Below are 20,708 nucleotides of genomic sequence, written 5' to 3'. Positions count from 1 at the left end.
CTGACCTCCTGCACAATGCAGGCCACAGAATCTCACCCACCCACTCCTGTAATAATCCCCTAACCTATGTCTGAGCTGTTGAAGTCCTCAAATCATGGTTTAAAGACTTCAAGGCACAGAGAATCCTCCAGCAAGTGAAGCTGCAATTGCCTCTGTTAAGTAGCTAGCCCACATCCAGGCTAGTTCTTCCTCATGAGGAGTCAGGGTTGTAAAGGGGAAGTCGTGCTTAGCTGTTTTCTCTAATTCAGAACATAGGCCAGATACAAAGGAGAGTGATAAAAACCACACACACTTTATTAACCAAATTCACATATCACATAGTAACCATTTCAGAAACAGTTGGAATAGATTTGCAGATCTGGTTCAGAGACATTTACAGTTCTTTGCTGTTGGCTGCTTTGCAAGTCTTGTAACAACCAGGACAAACACCCAGCGACACCCAGACAGCTTCTTTCTAACCTTTCTACAGCTTGCCCTGGTCTTCAGGGATGGGTAAACCTGCAAATCTCACTGAAGCTGAGGGGAGTCATAGGTACTCAGCACTTCTACAAAGTCCCACGTAACACTGCAGCAAGCTAGAGATGGATTCTGCAGAACTCCAGGGGCACGGATGATGGGGAGGCAACCTCAGTTAATTTACCAGATACTATTTAATATAAATATGAATAATACAATCAGCCTAGTGTTCCTTATTTAATTCTACACTGCCACCCACTTTGCCCTGTGCTGCAGAGCTCCGGAATGATGTAGGACTCCACTTAACAATTGTCAAGAGGAAATAGACACTTGGAAACTGGGTAGGATGAAATTGGAGGGAAGGTAATTTGGGATTGCAGAACAAGTAGTTTAGCGGGAAGTTTTTTTTCCAGATTAACTTTCACATTAAATGTCCATTGGTCAGCAAACTGCTGTCCTTAGATTTCAGAGTGTACATCCATTCGCGCTAAATAAGGCATTAACTCAGAGCTATTACTTTGGCTGGCTGTAGACTGAGGAAGACGGTACCGCACCACTCTACATTCAGTTCAGATTAATGTTTTCTTCATAACTAACACCCAGAAACTTAAAAATGAAAGTTTCAATTTGGCTGCATAAGTCTGGAAAGACAGCAGCAAGTTTTGATGCTGTAGAATAAGCTGGACCCTGCTCATTAGTTATAATAAATGTATTACTGTTAAAGCTAGCATCACCAAAGCCCTTTTGCAGTGTTCGGATGCAAGTCCCAAGGGGAGAGGTTTCTGGAGCAGGTTGCCCATGCAGAGATCACCGCAGTGGGAGCTGCTCAGCACCCTCCAGTAAGGGGTGAATTCTCTTGCAGAATTGCCATCCAGCCGGGGAATCTGAAAGAAGTCATATGCCAAGGTGCAGTGGAAGTCAGCAGCAGAACAGCTGAGAAATGAGGAAGCATAAAATTGATTTAATTGAAGTAGAAAGAGCAGTTTAAACCCTGAGAATCCATACGCCTGATTAAACATGCACTGACTCTGACAGCACTCTAGTAGCCTTAGCAAGGGAACCTGGACTCCAAAGATTCCTGGCTTCATTAACACTCATTGCTGTTTCTCCAGGGACTCTTACCCTTTATTTTCCTGTTCAAGGAAGAGGACACTGGTTATCTTATCTTCATTCACAAGTCACAGCATGCCACGAAGGGACGGGTTTCACCCATCTTGATTTAGGAGGAAAAAAACCTCTTGCCTCCAACTGTTTACAACATAAAGAAGTTTTGGGCTTGGTGTCCCCTGGGAGTTTGTGATAATGGCTTCAGCCTCCTCCAGCGGCACAGCTGCCTGAAACAGACAGGTGCTTTGACTGGAAGAGGCAATTCCTGCGATGAAAACTGGGGGCAGGGCTGCATTACACAGTGACAAGTCTCTGCACAATGTTAGTCTTCAGAACACTTTACAGACAGTAAACCTCAAATTGCGTGGGAGGTAGGTCAGGATCATCCCCCATTTTACAGGTGGGGAAACTGAGGCACAGCATGGTGAAATGATTTGCCCAAGGCTACAGAGGGAATCGGTTACAACTGGGGCTGGTACCCAGGCCTCAGTGCTGCACACAGACCTCAATTAATAAAGCATCAGGAGCTTTAAATTGGCCTACAGAGATTAGCAGCTCTACCAGTACTCCAATCGGAGCAGTTCCCTGTACTCACAACGGGGAAAGCAGGTTTTTAAAGTGCAGCCAGTGTACGTTAACTCCAAGGTCCAGCTTGGATACAACCCCTCCAGTCTCATGAGGAGCATTAATATTTCAGCTCCAGGATCACAAAGCCAGATTTAAACACCATCTCTGCCCATCCACTATTAAAACTTGAGGTAATCACAAGCGGCAGGATGTCAGAGGGGGAACATCTAGGCCAGCACCCCAGTCACACATGTTCATACCAAAAGTGAGTGTCATGAGGAGTTAAGTGAGACCATCACTGGGGTAAGATCAATTTTTGAACTAGTTTCTTAGAGCTCTGGCTTTTAGCAGCAGGTCCCAGGGCTTTTCATCTCCTGCAATTAGCACGTGGGAGGTTTGGGAGGATCTTCATTCTGCCCTAGCTAGGCAGTCTAGATATGTACTGGGTCAGCTGGGGACTGTCCCTTTCCCCTCTTCCCCAGTTGGTGTTCACCGTTCTAACCCAGAAAAGAGGAGGATTCTTGTTATCCAAGAGTGAAAAGAAATGCCAAGTCAAGTCAGCTAGCTTGGGGGAGCAGGAGAACCCTTAATATAAGGTCAGTACCTGTGAGCTTTCAACCCCTTAGTTCAAGCCCTCGGGACTCTAAGCCAATCAGGACAACCATGGCTTCCCAGTTGTTACTAGCACCTCCCCTCCTCCACCCACCAGTTCCTTGCAGGAGAAAGATTTCGGTACTTGAGAAAACTAGAGTGTTTTCCCATTCAAAGCAGCCTCCATTGCCATCTCCTGCTTCACCCCCTGCCCCAGCGAGCTGCTGAATTCAAGGATCTTCCTCTAACTGGCAACAGCACTCAATCTTGGGCTCCCAACCCTTTTCTGCAGAACTAACATAGCCAGCCATTGTGCAACAGGCATGCAACCATCCCTTGTGTGTGAAGCTCATGCCAGGGAGCAGACACTCCTCGCCCTTAGGAAAGTTTGGCCTTTAAGAACTGAAGGGAAGATTAGATCTGTGCCAGAGACGAACAACACAACACAACCCTGGGGGGCGGAGGAGAGACAGGTTGGCGGGACAGAAAAGGGAGAACCTGAAATTCAGTAATGAGTTCTTGACACTCTTCCAACCCTCTCTCTGGCATTCACAGCCTCTCCAGTTCTCTTCCCCCGTCCCTCCAAAGATGGCAGAGCAAACAGCACTCAGCCTTTGGCTGGAACGCCCAGGGAGAAGCCCCCTCTGAGGCAGATACCAATGCCTCTTCATAGGTCCAACAGCTGAAGTTCTGGCAGCAAGCAGTTTCTCCTCCCACCCCCAACCCCCAAATCATCACACCAGGCCTGTAATGTGCCGGAGCGCCAACAGCCTAGGGAGTAAGAGTCCCAGCAACTCCCAGCTGCACCCCTCCCCCAGTTTTAGTCCCCTTTTGTTTTGCCCCTCCCCTTAAGGTACGCCTCGTGGAAGAAGTGGCAGAAGAGCACTAGGTAGCTGAGATACATTATGGATGACCAGAAGATCTGTACCCAGGAGGTGGAGCAGATGCCATCCTGCATCCAGGAGTACGCCATGATGCTCACTGCTGTGCCCATCACCATTTGGAGGATCTGGGTAAAGGTGAGCACTACGGCAAACGGGCGTGGCACCCTCAAGCCTGCTGCCCGCACTGTGTAGTAGGAGTACATGAAGGCATGGACACTGTAATTCATGGTCATGAACCAGCCGCCACCAGCTACCATGTCCTTATAGGCGTACCAGGCGTAGAGCAGCACCGTGACATGGTGGTACCAGTGCAGGAAGATGAGCCGTTGCTTCCGGAGAACGATGAACACCGTGTCACCTTGGGAGACAGACATCACTGGTCAGATAAGGCAAAGCAGCTGATGTGTTTTCAGGCTGCAGTGAAGAGATAAACCATTGCACTAAATCTATCACCTCACTCGACCCAACCAGAACTTTTATTCAGCCCAGATTATTTCCATGCTCCAAGAGGACAGCCCCTCCCCCCACCAAACATACAACGCTGCACTGACAGAAGTAACACCGTACACTTCATGGTACTGATGTTTACCCACCCCTTCTCCCTCCAGGCAAAGAGTTAGGATTCAAGTCCAGACTCTGCCACTAATTGCCAGTCTTGTGTCTTATCTCCAAGTCCTCCTTCCTGTGTAAGTGACAATGCTGGGGGGACTGAGCTAGACTGAGGTTACCTGGGAGGTCAAAGGATGGTGCTACACTGTCTGCATTGAGCTGCAGTGCGTTAGAACAAGGGAGACAACTTATGTGGCTGCGTCAGCCCCTCCTGTGGAGGATGGAGCCCTTTAGAGAGTGTGCCAGTAACAAGGGAAGAGTTTATAACCACATCAGATAAAAGCAAAGGAGGTTTTACACTCACCCAATTCTGGTACTTTGCTTAGGACAAACATATATGCCCAGAACTTGCTGACAGGGCCAGTATAGAAGCCTGGATCACATACAGATCGCTTAAATCCACTGGTGGAGAGGACGAATCCCATGTATACCCACGCCCTCAGGGTGCCGATGATACTGCAAGAGAGCCATATGAGCATCATGGGACATGATGAAATCACACAAGGAAGGCTGACTTCTCCCCCCACAGAAATTCTGGAAACTCCATCCCCTCCACAGGAGAAGTAGGAAGCCCAAGTAATCAGTCTCCTGCCCTGCAGGGCAACCGATACTGTATTTACTCCAGTTACTGCTCCTCTTGGTCTTGGGAAGCACAGATTCGAATACCCTGCCTGGGTCACTAGCAGAACTACTTGACCCTACTCAGACAGGGGCAGCCATCCAGCCAGCCACAAGTCCCCAGGCAGCTCTGCCAACACATTTCAGTCCTGAGCCTGCAGCACCTCCTGCCCAAGTCCTACTCCAAGTTCTTCCAGGGCACCTCAACAGTGAGCTACCACATGCTCTGATATTCCAGTCTCTTCTCACCTCTTAACTGAGAGTTTCAGCACATTAGGCCAGGCCCGGGCCTCAAACAAGCAAAGGATACAAAAACTACTACACATCTTAAGCATAAGGGAAAGTCTGAATTAGGCAAAGAGCCACTAACTCAACTCGCTCATCTCGGCCCCTACAATCAACATGCACAAATGCCATTCTAAAGGTTTGCTGCCTAACGCTGTTCCTAGCATCCATAAGACACACTCCTAAGAACTCCATGCACACATGACACAGAGAGCTATGTGATGTGTGGTTCTGATCTGACTGGAAATCGATGTCACTAGCCCTAGATGGCTGGCTCAGTTTACAGACTGAGAAGTGATCTAAGAGCTTGTGCTGCAGGGCAAACCCCAGCTGGGATCTCAAAAATCCATTTCTTAATGGCTACATGGGCTCTGCGCTGCTGGCTGGAATCAGCACCTGTTTGGGTCTGGAAAGTGATCAGCATGGACTTCAAGGTCTGCTATATGCTAGAGATACTAACCAGACAAGACAATAAGGAGCCATGTTTTACCCCCGGTAGATTCCTAGGCTAAACCATGGTTCCCCTCTCCTTCTCCACACAGCAAGAAATCAAGAGGTTGACAAATGTATTTAAACATAGTAGTTTTTCCCCACTTCTTCTGTAGCTTAGACAAGCTCTGTGTGTTGTTGATAGGGACAGCTAAGCAAATCCTGCACATTCTTTAGCTGCAAGTGCTGACTAACTGCATTCAGCACCATTTTAGAAACTGAAGTTTAGAGGAGGCCCTTTGGTAGAGCTGAGCTAATAATGGATTTTTTAGTTCAGTGGCCGAAACAAAAAAGTAAAACCGAAAAAAAAATTGTTTTAGAATGAACCAAAAACAACTGACATTTTTCATTTTGCTTGCAAAATGAAAATGAAAAAAAAAATCATTTCCAGTCAAATGAAATATTTTGTTCAACCTGGAAATTCTCATTTATTTAGGGTGTTTTTACCCATCTAAAAATTTTGAAACAAATCTACCTACATTTCAAAATGAAACAAAAAGTCAAAGTCTTTCATTTCAAAAGTGTTAGAACAAACCACTTTGACTTAGAAATTTCTTTATTCATTCAGTGCTATTTCCTGAATTTGATCCAAATTCACAAGTAAATAGTTTCAGTTGCTCCCAAACTGCATTTTTCAGCGAATAAACTATTCAACCAAAAAGTTCCATGCAGCCCCCAACCCCAACTAAGGCAAACCTCCTGAGAGCGGAGCTGCTTGTAGCGAGTTTTTCAGAAAAAGGCTAATATACAAAGCACTGGCGCCATAACTGCATGGCTGAGTAGGAGAGCTTCTGAAAACCACTGGTGTGATGACTAATATCAGGCTGAAGGCGGTCTGAGCTGGTGTAAGCAGTTGTGGTTTTTCCACCCAGAACTGCCTTGTCAGAATGACACCACTAATAAAATGCCACACAAGAGATAAGAAGCTGTATCACAGCAACCCACTGTATACAAATGCAAGGCTTTCTGTGTCCCTGAGGATGGCTCTGACAAGAGAAGTGAAGAATGTGTGCTCCCTGCCCCACCTTCGGCTTCAAGTACTTTGAAAGACACTCATGCAGGCCAAGAAGCACCCCTTGTGGGCTGGCTACCCAAAGCTGTCAGACATTACAGCGGGGACATGGCTTCACAGTGGTTGTACATGCACTATCAGTGCCAGGACACTGCACAGCAAGGTATCATTCTAGCTTCCCACATCTTCCCCTACACCCTCCACTCTTACGTGGACCACGCAGGCCAGTCAGAATCCAGCATCACTCCCAGCCAGCTTCATCCCCCTCATGTTTCAGCATCTTACACCAATTAACCTCGTGAGGATGATAGTGTCACTCTGCCCAACCAGTCAGAAGCTGCAGTAAACAGGTGCTGAGAGGAGGGTGAGAAAACTGAAGGATGTTGGCTTGGCTCTGCTCTAAATTACAAAGCAAAGCTATGGTTGAGTAATTCTCGGCAGACTCCTCTCAGAGTCCCCACAGGCATAGGCGGTGAGTTCCATACCCACGTGGTGCCTGGGCACCAGCAATATTCAGAGCCAGGGGCCCAGCTCTACCAAAATTTGGGGCTGGGGCGATCTGTGCTCCACCTGTGCCCCCCCCCCCCAAGTGTCCCATGGCCCCGACTTGCTGTCCCCACCTGCCTTTCTGGGCCCCAGAGCAGAGCCTCACTGTCTTTGTCTCCTCCATGCTGCTTCCCTGCAGCAACTGCTGCCACAGGGTCCTAGTGCCTCCCTTTCTCAGCCTGCCCTTCGCCCTCAAACCCGTCCCTTTTCCAGCAGGACCCTCCAGCAGCACAGCCTCCCAGCACCTGCAGTCACTGCTCCTGCCCCATGCTGGGCAAGGAGGCAGCCCCATCTCTCACCCACACTGAGGCTACAGTCAGGGGCAACAGCAGGGGAGGAGGAGCACGCAGCACCCCACGGCACCCACCACGGGGGAGGCGAGGGAGATTACACCTGCAGTGACAGTGGTGGGGGTGAGTGTGCTGCTGGGGGGCAGGAAAGGGGGGTTCCTTCCCCAGAGCTTGATGTTGCTGGCAGAGAAAGGGCTAGGGGGAGTCCTCCTCTCTGGCTCCTGTCCTGGAGCAGCCTGCCTGAACCTCAAACTCATCCCCTGTCCCACCCCAGAGCCCACACCCCCAGTCAGAGCTTTCACACACATCCCTGCCACACCCTCAACCCTCTGCCCAAGTCCTGAGCCCCTCCAGCACCCCAAACACCTTATCCCCAGTCCCAGCCAGAGCCCTCGTCCCCCCACACCTCTACTCTCACCCCGAGCTCCTCCCATACTCCAAACCCCTCATCTGCAGCCACACCCCACAGCACTCACCCCTGCACCTCATCCCTCTGCACCGCTCCCATCCCCAAACTCCCTCCCAGAGCCTGCACCCCAATCCTCTGCCCCAGCCTAGGCCCTGCACCCCAGACCTCTTCCCTCACCCAAACGCCTTCCCAGAGCCTTGGGCAGGTGGGGGGGGGGGGAAAGAGTTTGGGCAGGGGCCGGTTCTGGGCACCACCAAAATTTCTACAAACATGCCACCCCTGCCCACAGGAAGCCAGAGTTGCCAGCACAGTATGCTTATGGACAGTTTATAGATTGCTTAAAGACAAAGAACTGAATCTTTTTACACAGAGACCTTAGATGTAAGATTGCTCTCACTTTTATGATGTGTGTTGCTGAAACTTGAAAAATAATACCCTGTTCACAAAAGAAATCTGTGTTTAACATAAGCCAACTCATCCTTGTTGTTTTGCTATTCAGCTTTTATCCTCACCGTTGCAAAAAACAAGCAGCAAGTTTTCCACACTGGAAAGTTTCCCTGAGCACCTCACAAGTGCAGTAAAGACAACACAAGGAATGGCGAAGCCTGTACATACTGACACATTCAGCCAGCTTGTGCTGATTGCCAGAGAGGAGCTGGCAAACCCTTTCATGTTCTCCTCTGGATTCAGAGGGTCTCAGCTCAAAGAGCAAGGCAGGGATCGTGCACTTATCTGTTCACTCTCAGGATCCTGAACCTCAAGACCAGGCTAGCTGGGCCCTGCACAGCAGAGGCCAATCTTTGCTCTGCTCATGGTCAGCCAGCCATCTGGAGTAGGGATAGGCCTGCTACTCTGCCCACCCAAACGCTAGGGGAAATGCTCAGGGAGTGGATGAGCAGTCAAGTTCAAGGTCTCAGTCCTTATCTTCAAGATGCTCCAGCACCTGGGCCCAGAGTACCTAGGAGAGCCAATGCTCTCAGATGAAGACAGCAGTCAACAGATCCAAACGGTTTCGGATTCTGTGGTGACGAGGGCACTGTAAGAACCCGTACAGAAGAACATAGAAGCTGTCGGCCCCAGCAGGGGCAGCAGCTCAGATCCCCATACTTCCTCTCTCTAGTTCAGGCTGAGCTTTGCTGAGTGTTAGCACCCTCCATTTTGCCCAAAGCCACAACTGAGCACAGTGCCTTCCCACCCCCGACACTGCTGCCTGCCTGCCACAGACTGCAGCTATTGGGGGGGAAGGCAGAGAGAAGCCTTGCAGGGATGGCTCGAGACCAGAGGGCTCGGGGTCGGGAAGGGGGGGGAGGGAAGACTTCACAGGACCCTCCCCCGCCATTTTGGGATCACTTCTACAGGGTTAGGAAATGAGGCAGGGGCTTGGGGGGGGAGAAGAGGAGGAAGGTTTTAAAATAAGGACTTAAATTAAAGCCCCGTGGCCAGGCTGGGAGTGGGGAATGGTCTGTGGTTCAGCAGTTTATCAAAAACCTATTGCCCCTTCTGGGTTAGCATCCCAGAAGGAAATGCCTCCATGTCTCTCTCCAGGGTCAGCTGGCCCGGTGGGGCTCTACGGCTGCCCAGTAACCGTCAGCAGCAGAATACAGCAAGAGACGCCATTCTTACCTGAACAAGGCCAGGCTGAGTGACCACAGGACCAGTGGCTTGCGCAGGTCGTACCCTCTCCGCTGCTTCATGACATGCTGGCCTCCGAAGATCAGCAACACGTAAGCCAAGGCGAACGAGAAAGATTTACGCCTGTGAGTGGAGAAGAGTTCTCAGACCAGCTGGCATGTGGTACAGCACATACCTACTCCCTGCTCCTGGTGGGGGCTTCACTAGCTCGGACAAGAAGGAATCTAATAGAGCCATGCATTTCCCTGGATACTGGAATTATCTGCTGTTCCCCTAGCTGTAGTCAGGAGGAGCAGACTTTGGCCATAAGTGGAGCTGGTAGAAATACCCTTGGTGAGGGAAGAAAAAGAAAGGGGATCCCCCATTATGGAGACTTCCACAATGCTGCCCTGCCCCTTCAGGTCCCAAGTGAGGGCGCAGCTGGCAACGATTTCAAGCTGAGAGAACAAGCAGTTTTATTTATCTGCAGACTAGCTCCTTCACTGTAATTTGTGAGGAGGCCACAGTTTCTTGCTCTTAGTACACAGAGAAAAGGGACAGCGTTCTACACAGGCAGCGCTGGGGGCTGACCCTCACAACAGACTTGGCTGAAAACAACATTCTGTTGTGCTGTGATGTGTTCTGGCCTTAGCTTCCCCAATTTGGGACCCCATTTTTGATACTCCATCCATATAATGCAGTCTGATTTTTTTTTTTAAATAACCTGACACCAACATCCCCCCTCCAAAAAAAAAAAAAAAGGCCTGACAATTTCACCAGGCTGGACAAAATCCAGTCCTCTATATTGGCCATCAGAATACATTTTCGAAGAATTAAATTATCTTTAAAAAAAAACTGAAGAATTATCTCCCTGGGTAACTAGAGTTTCACAAGCCTTTCATCCTAGAGACCTTTACAAACCCCATACCAGCTCACACAGCCCCACTAGCACACAGTAACGTAACAGGGCATGAAGCAAAGAGAAGCTGCAAGGGGAACCTAGGGTGGCAGAGCAGAACCCACAAGCTGGAGTCTGGCCTTTGTTGCCTGCCTGACGCCACCAAACAAAGAGTAGTACAGAATCTTAGGCTGTGAGTTTGTGTTAGGAGGAAAGCTTAGCAGGTCACAAATACCACTTCTTGCACCAGTTATGTTCCCTGGAGCTCTCCCATCCAAGTCCTAATCTAGTTAGGCTCAGCTCGCAAAAAATCTAAGATTCCAGCCACACTGTAAGGGATCACTCCCCATCTTCCCCCCTCCAAATAGTCCTACAAGCCTCTCGGGCCTGGGGATTCTGCAGTAGGAGCAGCAGCCTAGACACAGGCATTCAGCTGTGTCCTCTCTGTAACGAAGGCACCATAAAATCCTATTTGCTCCATTTCTCTGCTGCTGGACGGAAATGCCCCTTGTAAGGAACACAGTAACAGTGGGTTGTCCCAGCAACCAGCTGCCTTCTCCATTTCTGAAGGCGGCAGATCTTCCCTCTTTCAGGGAATGGAGTGGATTGGATGGACAGAACCCAAGGCAGCCACTCAACCCAGTCTGCCTATATTACTTTGTTCTTAAATCCCCAAGTTCAGGACCTAGGATTAAATACCCACCTCTTGCTAGGGGGAGTAAACAAGAGAACACAGTTGCTCCTCAGAGCCCCTCTTCTTCTCTCCCTGGCCTTGAGAAGCTGCTCTTCCTCCCAGCCGCTGATGAGTTTGATTTGGCTTAGTTGAGAACCACCACCAGAATGTGCATGCTCTGCACAGCCCACTAACTTGACTCCAGCCACCGTAAGTCATATCCCCATCCAGGGTAAGAACCAAAGCAACCTGATCCCTCTTCAACCATGCAGAGGGGAGGTCTGCATTCCTTTCTCTGATCCTAGGCCAAATCAGCTTAAGTCTAACATTCTTCACATTAGTTAGCTTCCAGAACCCACTGCAATGAGCTTACCAGATTCCTGGGCAAAAGTGCCATTGCCATGAGGGAATCCCTGCTTTGCCCCAGTATTGTTCGAATTCACACTGCAGTCACAGGGATGCCTGGTCTACGTGGACTGAAAATGCCAGATGTTTTACAGAGCGATATTTGATGGACGGAAAGAGGCATTCAGAACAAGTCTCCATGGAAACAGTAGAATTATAGCTTGAAATGCGACCCACAGTTTACTATAGCGAGGACTGTACTCCCAGGTCAGGAATCTGTATGTATGGTACTATGCCTTAGGAGAATCTGTACATCAATTGAAATTCAGGCTACTGCACAAACCTTTCAACCCCTAAGACACGAGTCCAACTTAAACTCTACTTCACTTAACAGCAAGGAGGTTGAAGGTGTCAGGCTGTGGCCTGGTGGGCAGCAAATGCCTGGACTGAAGTAGCAGGCAGGGCCGCTCAGAGGGAAGGGGAGGGGGGAAGATAAGTGGGGCAATTTGCCCCAGGCCCCACAGAGGCCCCATGAGCCCTGGCCTGGCAGCGGTCTGGGTCTTTGGCAGAGGGGGCCCTTCAGTGCTGCCAAAGATGCGGAGTGACTGAAGGGTCTCTCGTCGCCGAAGACCCAGACCGCCGCCAGGTGAGTACAAGCACTGCAGCTATCCCTACTTTGCCCCAGGCACCCTGAATCCTCTGGGCGGTCCTGGTAGCAGGGAGACTTAGATGCATGAGCAGAGCTGGCTGGCTGGGACAAAAGCAGGACATGTTATAGGTCAGGATTGTGGTGTACTGGCAGAGATATGCTGCCTTCACTCAAACAAAAAGATTAATAGATTAAGGCCAGAAGGGACCATTATGACTTGACCTCCTGCATACAACAGGCCATAGAACTGCACTAGGCTTTGCTCTAGCCAGCACCTCCCTTCAAGCACTACATGCTGAATTTAAAAACGAACAGCATGGCAGAAAATGAAGCTCCCAGCCCACACTAGGGCAGCGCTGCATCATGAAGCCACTCCTGTCCCCCAACTGTATCTAAATCACTGCAAAAGCAGGCTTCAGGCAGGGAAGGATCCCAGCACCAGGAAGTGCCAAGGCATCCCGAGAAGTAGTAGTGAACCCAGCTCAGACAGGGTTAAACTTCCATGACATCCGTGTTTGCTAAGGAGGCGGCAGCAGGTTGTTGGTACTGATCAAGAACAGGATTAACCTTTCCCTCCTGCTGAGCGTGCACAGGGGTATGTACCTGCAAGCACTAGCACTGACAGCTGGTGCCGGAGGCATCGCAGGGGTGGAGTCGACATTTCACTGATCTGCAGCGCTGCCAACTGCGGCAACGGCTCTGTGATTCACAGCTTGTGAGTGGAAGAGAAGGGGCTGAATGGCTGCATTTCATCATCACCCCAAAGGTTTTCCGATAAGACTTTCTGCTCTCGTGAGCTTTGTATCCAAGATGCCAGAGATCCAGCCTATAATTCAGGAGCACCGTTCCCCACAGTCCAGCCATGACTCACCCCTCAACACTATAAAACCCACGGGAATCAGGATCCTGGTTTAACATGAAATTCCCCAAATTGTCATGTGGGGCCCACTAGGCATTTGCTAGTGAAAAGCGAGCTGGTCACATGGTTCTCACTCCTCTCCTACAACTGCCAAGTTGCATTGGAAGGCGTTGAGAAAATACACTAAATACTTCAATGTTACTTTTCCGCCTAAGCAATCGCAGTTGTCAGAGGCATGCCACATGATACCAAATGGAAGAGGAAGGTGTGCGTTACACAATGTAAAAATATGAAAGACTTCTAATTTAGTAAGTTACAGAACAAACAGGAAATCTCACTGCTCCACTCTCTCAGGGCTTGTCTACATCAGAAAGTTGCAGCGCTGGTGAGGGAGTTACAGCGCTGCAACTTTGAAGGTGTACACATCTGCAGGGCACCACCAGCGCTGCAACTCCCTGTTTGCAGCGCTGGCCGTACTCCCGTTTTGTCTCGGGTGTAGAGGATCCAGCGCTGGTGATCCAGCGCTGGTAATCCAATGTAGACAGTTACCAGCGCTTTTCTTGACCTCCGTGGAAGGAGGAAGCCTCTGGTAATCAAGCTGGTTTCCTTTCCCGGTTTGCTCTCTCGGTCCCGGAGCCACCCAGCAAACCGCAGGGAAGGAGACCTGCTTGCTCGGGGTTCCGGGACCGAGAGAGCAAACCGGGAACGCCGCGGTTTGCTCTCTCGGTCCCGGAGCCACCCAGCAAACCGCAGGGAAGGAGACCTGCTTGCTCGGGGTTCCTGGACCGAGAGAGCAAACCGGGAAAGGAAACCAGCTTCGCCGCGGTTTGCTCTCTCGGTCCCGGAACCCCGAGCAAGCAGGTCTCCTTCCCTGCGGTTTGCTGGGTGGCTCCGGGACCGAGAGAGCAAACCGCGGCGTTCCCGGTTTGCTCTCTCGGTCCCGGAACCCCGAGCAAGCAGGTCTCCTTCCCTGCGGTTTGCTGGGTGGCTCCGGGACCGAGAGAGCAAACCGCGGCGAAGCTGGTTTCCTTTCCCGGTTTGCTCTCTCGTCCCGGAACCCCCCTTGAAGCCGCCCAACAGCGCTGCAGTGTGGCCACATCTAACACCACTTGCAGCGCTGGTTGCTGTGTGGCCACTCTGCAGCGCTGGCCCTATACAGCTGTACTAATACAGCTGTAACAACCAGCGCTGCAAAATTTTAGATGTAGACATGGCCTCAGGAAAACAACTCAGCTTTTCATCTGCCCGGTAGAGGTGGGAGCAAGTAGGTGGCAGCTCCAGCCACGTCCAGAGAATGGGGAGGCAAAGAAAATGACAGGTTGGCCCAGTTCATCCTCAAGAGGCCTATCACCCCAGTAAGAAAGGAACTTAAGAATCCCCCATTAACAGGGGAGGGTCAAAGGGTACAGGGACACTGCAAAAATATCCAGCAGCAGTGAGTTTTAGAGCTTGAGTCAGCTGATTCTGGGTCATTCTACAGGGCAGATATCCCCTTGGGCTGGAGCTGGGCTCTGTCACCTACCCCCTTGCCAGGATCAAGCCCTAGCAGGAACATCTATGTTTAGCTCTGTAGCATGAGCCCCAGGGCCTGAGTCAGTTGACCAGGCTCAGACTTACTGCTGCAGATTTTTTTCCTTTTGCAGTGCAGTTGTACCTAGAGGCCAGCTGACTCAGTGAAGAAAATCCAAGTGGAACTAAGGTCATATCTCAGCCACTTTCCAAGGAACAGTCCAGAAAACACCCCTCTCCACCCTCCACCTTGATATGACACCCCCTAAAGTAAACAGCTACTCCCAGCATTGACTAGTTGTGCATGACGCATGCTGACCTTTGCACCCATCCCTTTCCATTCTCACCTATGTACTGAACTTCTGCCAAGTGCTGCCAACATGGAAGGCTGCAGAGCACAGATGGGGTTGAACACTGGGACCCTCATCAGCCTGAGCAGCCCCAGGGGAAAACTCTGGTGATGGTTTGTGTGCAACTTCGTCTTCAATATCAAGGAGGACTCTTGTATGCAGCTGGCAATCTGGTAACCTCACAGACATGTAGGCTGATGAGTCAATATAATCCCCTCCCAAGGGGCTGTGCTCATTTGCTAGAAGACTTCACACACTCCCCACCCTACTGGAGCAAGACAGGTCTGAGAAGCAGTTCAAACAATACTGTTGTCCACACCGACTCTAAGGCCCAAGATTCAGCCAGCAATTCTTCTACCTCTCACGCAAACCCAGCCTCTCAAGCCATTCGGTCCCATGGGAACTGAGTTCCACAAAGGATGAACTGGACCCAACATGCCCAAAAAGAGCTTTATCTGCGAAGGGTAAGAGTGGACAGAAGTTTCCTCTTAAACAGAAGGACCCTTGTGCCAGGGCCAAAAGAGAAGGAAGATGCTCCAGTTCCTCAGGAAGTTCAAGTTACATCCACAGAATCACAGTCAACACGAAGCTGCTCATACTAAACACGATAGTAGCCGTCACCAAGCAGTATTTTAAGCGGCCTGATGAAACTGAAGCCCCCTGTGGCCGTTCATAACTGTAATACCGAAGTGTTTGGGAAGACCCAAGTGAGCTCAGGGACACATTGTACTAGGCTCTCTACATACGGAGGAGATAGCCCTTGTCCCTCTGAGACAAGAGTGACCAAGGGCAGGCTGGAAGTACTACTAAATCCATTTAAGAGATGGGAAACTGAGCCAGATTAAGCAATGTATTTGGTCACGCCAAGTCTGAGGCAGAGCTGGCCTCTTAATTCCTAATCCAGTGTTCTGACCACAAGACCATCTTTCCTGGGTTTGGCAGCATTGCCTGATACTGAGCAGAACCATCAGCCAATCCCAACACACAGTCAGCCACCAGGAAAGGGGCCTCCTTCATAGGAATACTTCAGGCACTTTCATTTTATAAGTCCGAATTTAGACTCCATTCCAGCTCTCAGTGCTGATAGTGTACAGGTGTGAAGCTGATCTTGGGCGCCAGGAAATGCATGCGGCACAGCACACTTGGCCCAACCAGTAGCTTAGCAGTTAAAACAATGCCATATGTTAGACAGCCATCACCAAAAGGGAGCTACATTGATTTCTCTCCTACAAGCCACTGCCTCATTTTGAGGAAGTGACTTCTCAAAGTCAGGTTGTTAGACAGCTCAGGAAGGGGGGGGGGGTTAATTTCACATGGCAAAGATGCTCTCTCTGCTCTAAATGAGCCACTGGCAATGCCCTCAACTTTGGCCTGACTAGGGTAGCATTGGTGCCTTGGTAGGATATAGCAGGCCTAGTTGCAGTTTGAGCTGTAATTGATAAGTGGATGAAAGCTTACAGAATCACAGTAACATAAAGAAAGGTGATAGAGAAGGTATAGAAAAGAGATTGAATATGTATTAACAAAAGAGGGCTACTGCTCCAACCCAAGGACTCCGCTGAGGTTACAACTTGCAAACGAGAAATTTGAAACCAGAAGTTAGACAGACTTGGTGTATGGGAAGTCAGGCTGAACAGGGACTCTAGAGAATGAGAAAGATCATGGGCTCCTGAGGTGTTTGCTTGAGAAATATCCGAAGGCCTCTGCTTCGCTCCAGAATCCTCCAGGTTCACAGGTGAAGGATGGAGCAGTCCAGGTGTCAACATGCCAATGAGGACACTGGACCATCACTGCCAAACCAGCGAGGACCCCAGTTTGATTCATGGGATCCCCTACTAGTTCTCACCTGGTGCAGAGATCAGCTGTACTGCATGGCATCAGCACAATGGCATGAAGCCACATAGCTTGCCCAAGAAAAACCAAAGAAAGAGGCACCTGCCAAAACCTGCCAGGTGGGGGAAGCAAGCAAGCCAGGGCTCAGAGGTGTTACACAGGTTGGCCACAACAGATGCATGAGCTGTCTGTGACTGTCTTGTGAATGTCAACAGAAAGCCATTCTTCTCCATCAACAGAATTAACCTTTCCTCCATCCCCCACAAGGAGGGCTCTAAGGCAGCTGTTTTCAGACTTTTTCTGGCAACCCAGTTGAAGAAAACTGTGAAGCCCGTAACTCAACAGAACTGGGGTAGAGGGGTTTAGTGTGTGGGAGGTGAGGGCTGCAGTCGGGAATGAGGGGTTCAAGGTGTGCGTGAAGGCTCTGGGCTGATGCAGGGGGTCAGGATGTGGGAGGGGGTCAGAGCTCTAGGCTGGGGGTGCAGGTTCTGGGATAGGGCTGGGGATAAGTGCTCTGGGGTGCAGGACAGGGCTCTGGGTTTGGGGAGGGCTCAGGGCTAGGGTAGGTGAATGGGGCGTGGCGATGGAGCACAGGCTTACCTGCCGCAGCTCCTAGTCAGCAGCACAGCGGGGGTGCTAAGGCAGGTTTCCTGTCTGTCTTGGCACAGTGGACCATACTGCACCCTGGAAGCAGCCAGCAGCAGGTCTGGTTCCTAGGCACAGGTGTGCAAGTAGCTCTGTGCGGCTCTCGCCCACAAGCACCACCTCCCCTCCACAGGCACTGCCCCCCAGCTCCCACTGGGAGTGTGGAGCCAGTGCTCGGAGTGGGGTCAGTGTGCAGAGCCCTGTGGCCCCCCTCGCCTAGGAGCTGGACCTGCACCTGCTGCTAACTGCTTTCAGGGCACAACGCGGTGTCAGAACAAGTAGGGACTAGCCTGCCTTAGCTAGGCAGCACCGCTGATGGGATTTTTAAACGGCCTGGTGCTAACCAGAGCCACCACGACCTAGTGCCTTACATTCTGTGACTCAGCACTGGGTTACGACCTGCAGTTTGAAACCACTGCACTAAGGGACTTTGGTAAGAAACTCTAAGATAAGGGATGAATAGACACTCTCTGAAATAGGAGTTGTGAGTTTTGCATAAGATTGTTTTGTGAATAACTGTTTAATTTTTATTTCAAAATGCTAGGTTTCATTTTGAATTCTTCCATCTATACCATTAATAAACTTAGCTTTGGGATGAATCTCTCATCCCCTCCCATAGTATATTTGCCATGGGACTAAGCAAGCGAAGGATTCTGCTCTAAATCTAAACCACGCTTCATAATGTGACGTGTTACTGATGCAGTCACTGCACTCATGAAAACCAGCCCATTCATTCCATCAAATGCTTACAACAGTTCACCCCAAAGTAATCAAGTGCTCTGGCATTTTGAGGAGACACCCTCCCAATCAGGGCATAAATCCTTCCAAACTGCACTAAGCCAAGAATGAACAAGTTAAGTTTGCTCAGGAGACATGCCCTGTGTTGCTCGGGAGCTGAAGGAGAGCCTGTGTAAGCTGAAAACCTTGTCTCTCTCACCAAGGAAAGTTGGTCCAATAAAAAAGAGACTACCTGACCCACCTCTGTCTTTCTCTTCCAAGCCATCATATTTCCATGCTAGGAGATAGGAATACACAATAGATGTCCCAATGGAAACAGGGTACAGTCTATTCTTTTAGAATTAGCATCCCCAAATAGCAAGCCATTATGGATTTTACCCCATGCTCAGGGAGAGATTCTGAAAGATAAAGAAGTGTTTGCTGTGGGCATGTCATCTAATCTCAGCATGCAGAAGAAATATTTATGAAGTTCAGTACAACTCAGGCATTTTAAGTTCTGGTGTCAAATTAGCTGGACCCCAAACCAAAACCCTGGACGCAAACCGCCTCAGGCCTTTGGGGGCTTAGAATCCTGACAAATCTTGTGGCTCAATGCAAATCTTGTGCTCAGTGCAAATCTGAGCAGGCCAGGAAAAGCCTATTTACTGCCAGCCCAGAAATACCAAGTGTGGACAAATCAAATGCAGCTGCAACCCATCACCCCACATGGCAAGATCCTGAGTACATGGATTTGCATGTGCCTGAACTGAAGGTACAAATGAAACATGGTCTCCTAGTCCTACTCAAGTTTCCCTGTAAATTCCAACGGCAGAAGTGAATGGATTCCCTGTTTCATGGTGTAACTCCTCCTCTGGCTGTGCACATTGCCTTGTGGGGCATAGTAGCAAACAGCAGACAGGTTCTTCCTGTCATGAGGCATGGCATGGGGTGATACTGCTGTTCAGCAGCAGCTGCAAGAAAGAGACAGGAGAGCAGTTTTCATTTTCAGCCTCAAACTGAATGTGCTTGTCAACTGATGCACCAGAGTTTTAACTACAGATTAGACCAGTAATTTTCCCTTAGGAAAGTGATGAAAACAACTTCATGACACACCTTCACCACAAGAAAAAAAAATAGCACCATGTTTTCACGTCAGACATACAGGTTATCCTATGTCACATCACCTCAGTAGAAGTTTCCTAGCATGTAGACAACTTTGTAATCTTAGGAACATGACACTTTCAGGAAGTATAACAGTGCTGTGTGGAATCAGTAGCTGCTCCAAGCAGGCGACATCTTTCTCCTACACACTGCCCTCATCTCCCAGAATTGTCTACTACATATTGTTCCGGTCCTCTGAAATACCAACATACCACAACCACCCCACACAATCGCTTACCTCCAAACCTGCAGGCCACCTAGCTCTGTAAACTAAACATTGGTAACGTTCAATGAACCCAGCCTGTGTCTGAGGCGAAGCCCCCAGATCCAGATTAATTTTATTAGAGATGATCTGAGGCCATAATTTTTAGAACACCTCAGATAACAAGCAAAATCTCAGTGATTGTTTTACATGTTCCACCTACAGTGTCACCTGAGTGAGGCTACTCAAAAAGCCACAGAGCAATCACATTAACTAAATCCAAGTATGATACAGTGAGCATTGGCCTGCTAAACCCAGGGTTCTGAGTTCAATCCTTGAAGAGGTCATTTAGGGAACTGGGGTAAAAATCTGTCTGGGGACTGGTCTTGCTTTGAGCAGGGGGTTGGACTAGATGACCTCCTGAGGTCCCTTCCAACCCTATGATCTATGTACTTGAAAGCTTCTCTCCAAATACAGTTCTACCACACCACCCCTAAATTCTTACCTACAGTAGCCCCTCCTGTTCCAGTCTTGGGGACAAACATGGTCATGGCCAAGGACCTACATACAGAACTCAGGACCTCACACACAGAGGGACTGTACCAGCAGGCTCTTTAAAGTTTATTGTAACTGTTTAGTTTCAAGCTGCAGCTCTTCACCCTAAAATCTTTCTGCACTCAAGGAATGCAGATTTGGTTAAACAATATCTGTACACTAGGTAAGATGGCTGAGTCATTATCAATATTATTGCTACTCTAAAAGGTGCTACTTAGAGTATGTCTATACAGGGATAAAATCCCCACAGCATGACTGGCAGCTGGCCTGTGCCAGCTAACTCGGGACTAAAAATTGCAGTGTAGACATTCTTTTTACAATGTATGCTTGTGTAAAGGGAAGAAAGAGTTCAAACAATAATTGAGTATAAAGATGCTGCTCTCTAACATCTCCTTTGAGACACAGAAAACAATTGCACATTGAATGATGCTTTATGAAATCTACCAATTGTTAACTAACCTTGTACAATGGGTTTCACTATTCAAGCCAGTAGCATAAGAAGTTTAATTCTTGGCTCTTGAAAGGACCTCAGAGGCATAGGTTTATGAAGGTATTTAATATTAAACTTTCACCAGCAATTTTAACCCTAAATTCATATTGATGTAAACAGGGCAGTTAACCTAGTTTTATTTTAAGGCAATTGCTCTATTAACTAAGTTGCATCTCCTTCTGGAAGGCTATATGGATTTAGCTTTTGTACTTGCACACTCTTTCATTCAGAGTATAGTTTTGTTTCCTATTTTGCTATCTAGCTCCTCTTTCCCAAAAGATTAACAGAAGCTACAGGTGCACTTTCTCCTGAGTTGGGTCACAGATTATAAAGCCAGAAAGGACCACT

General features: G+C 49.2%; 1 protein-coding gene across 7 annotated transcripts in view; it reads right to left on the bottom strand.

The window, feature by feature from the left end:
• Nucleotides 1–270: 270 nt before the first annotated feature.
• Nucleotides 271–20,708, bottom strand: part of ELOVL3 (ELOVL fatty acid elongase 3) — a 43,159-nt gene continuing 22,721 nt past the window's right edge. For 5 of the 7 annotated variants that reach the window (XM_030570605.1, XM_030570601.1, XM_030570602.1 and 2 more), the window contains 3 exons: nucleotides 9,487–9,618; nucleotides 4,519–4,670; nucleotides 1,297–3,963 (listed from right to left, as the gene is read on the bottom strand). In XM_030570605.1, coding sequence (XP_030426465.1) covers nucleotides 3,542–3,963; nucleotides 4,519–4,670; nucleotides 9,487–9,618 — 706 coding nt within the window. In that variant the 3' untranslated portion in view covers nucleotides 1,297–3,541. Of the gene's footprint in view, nucleotides 3,964–4,518; nucleotides 4,671–9,486; nucleotides 9,619–20,708 lie in introns of all 7 variants that reach the window. The other 2 variants (XM_030570608.1, XM_030570607.1) reach the window with 2 other exon arrangements.

The sequence above is a fragment of the Gopherus evgoodei genome, chromosome 7 (assembly GCF_007399415.2).
Source record: "Gopherus evgoodei ecotype Sinaloan lineage chromosome 7, rGopEvg1_v1.p, whole genome shotgun sequence".
NCBI lineage: Eukaryota > Metazoa > Chordata > Testudines > Testudinidae > Gopherus > Gopherus evgoodei.
The sequence above is the reverse complement of the archived record's forward strand: the minus strand, read 5'-3'. Positions and strand labels throughout refer to the sequence as shown.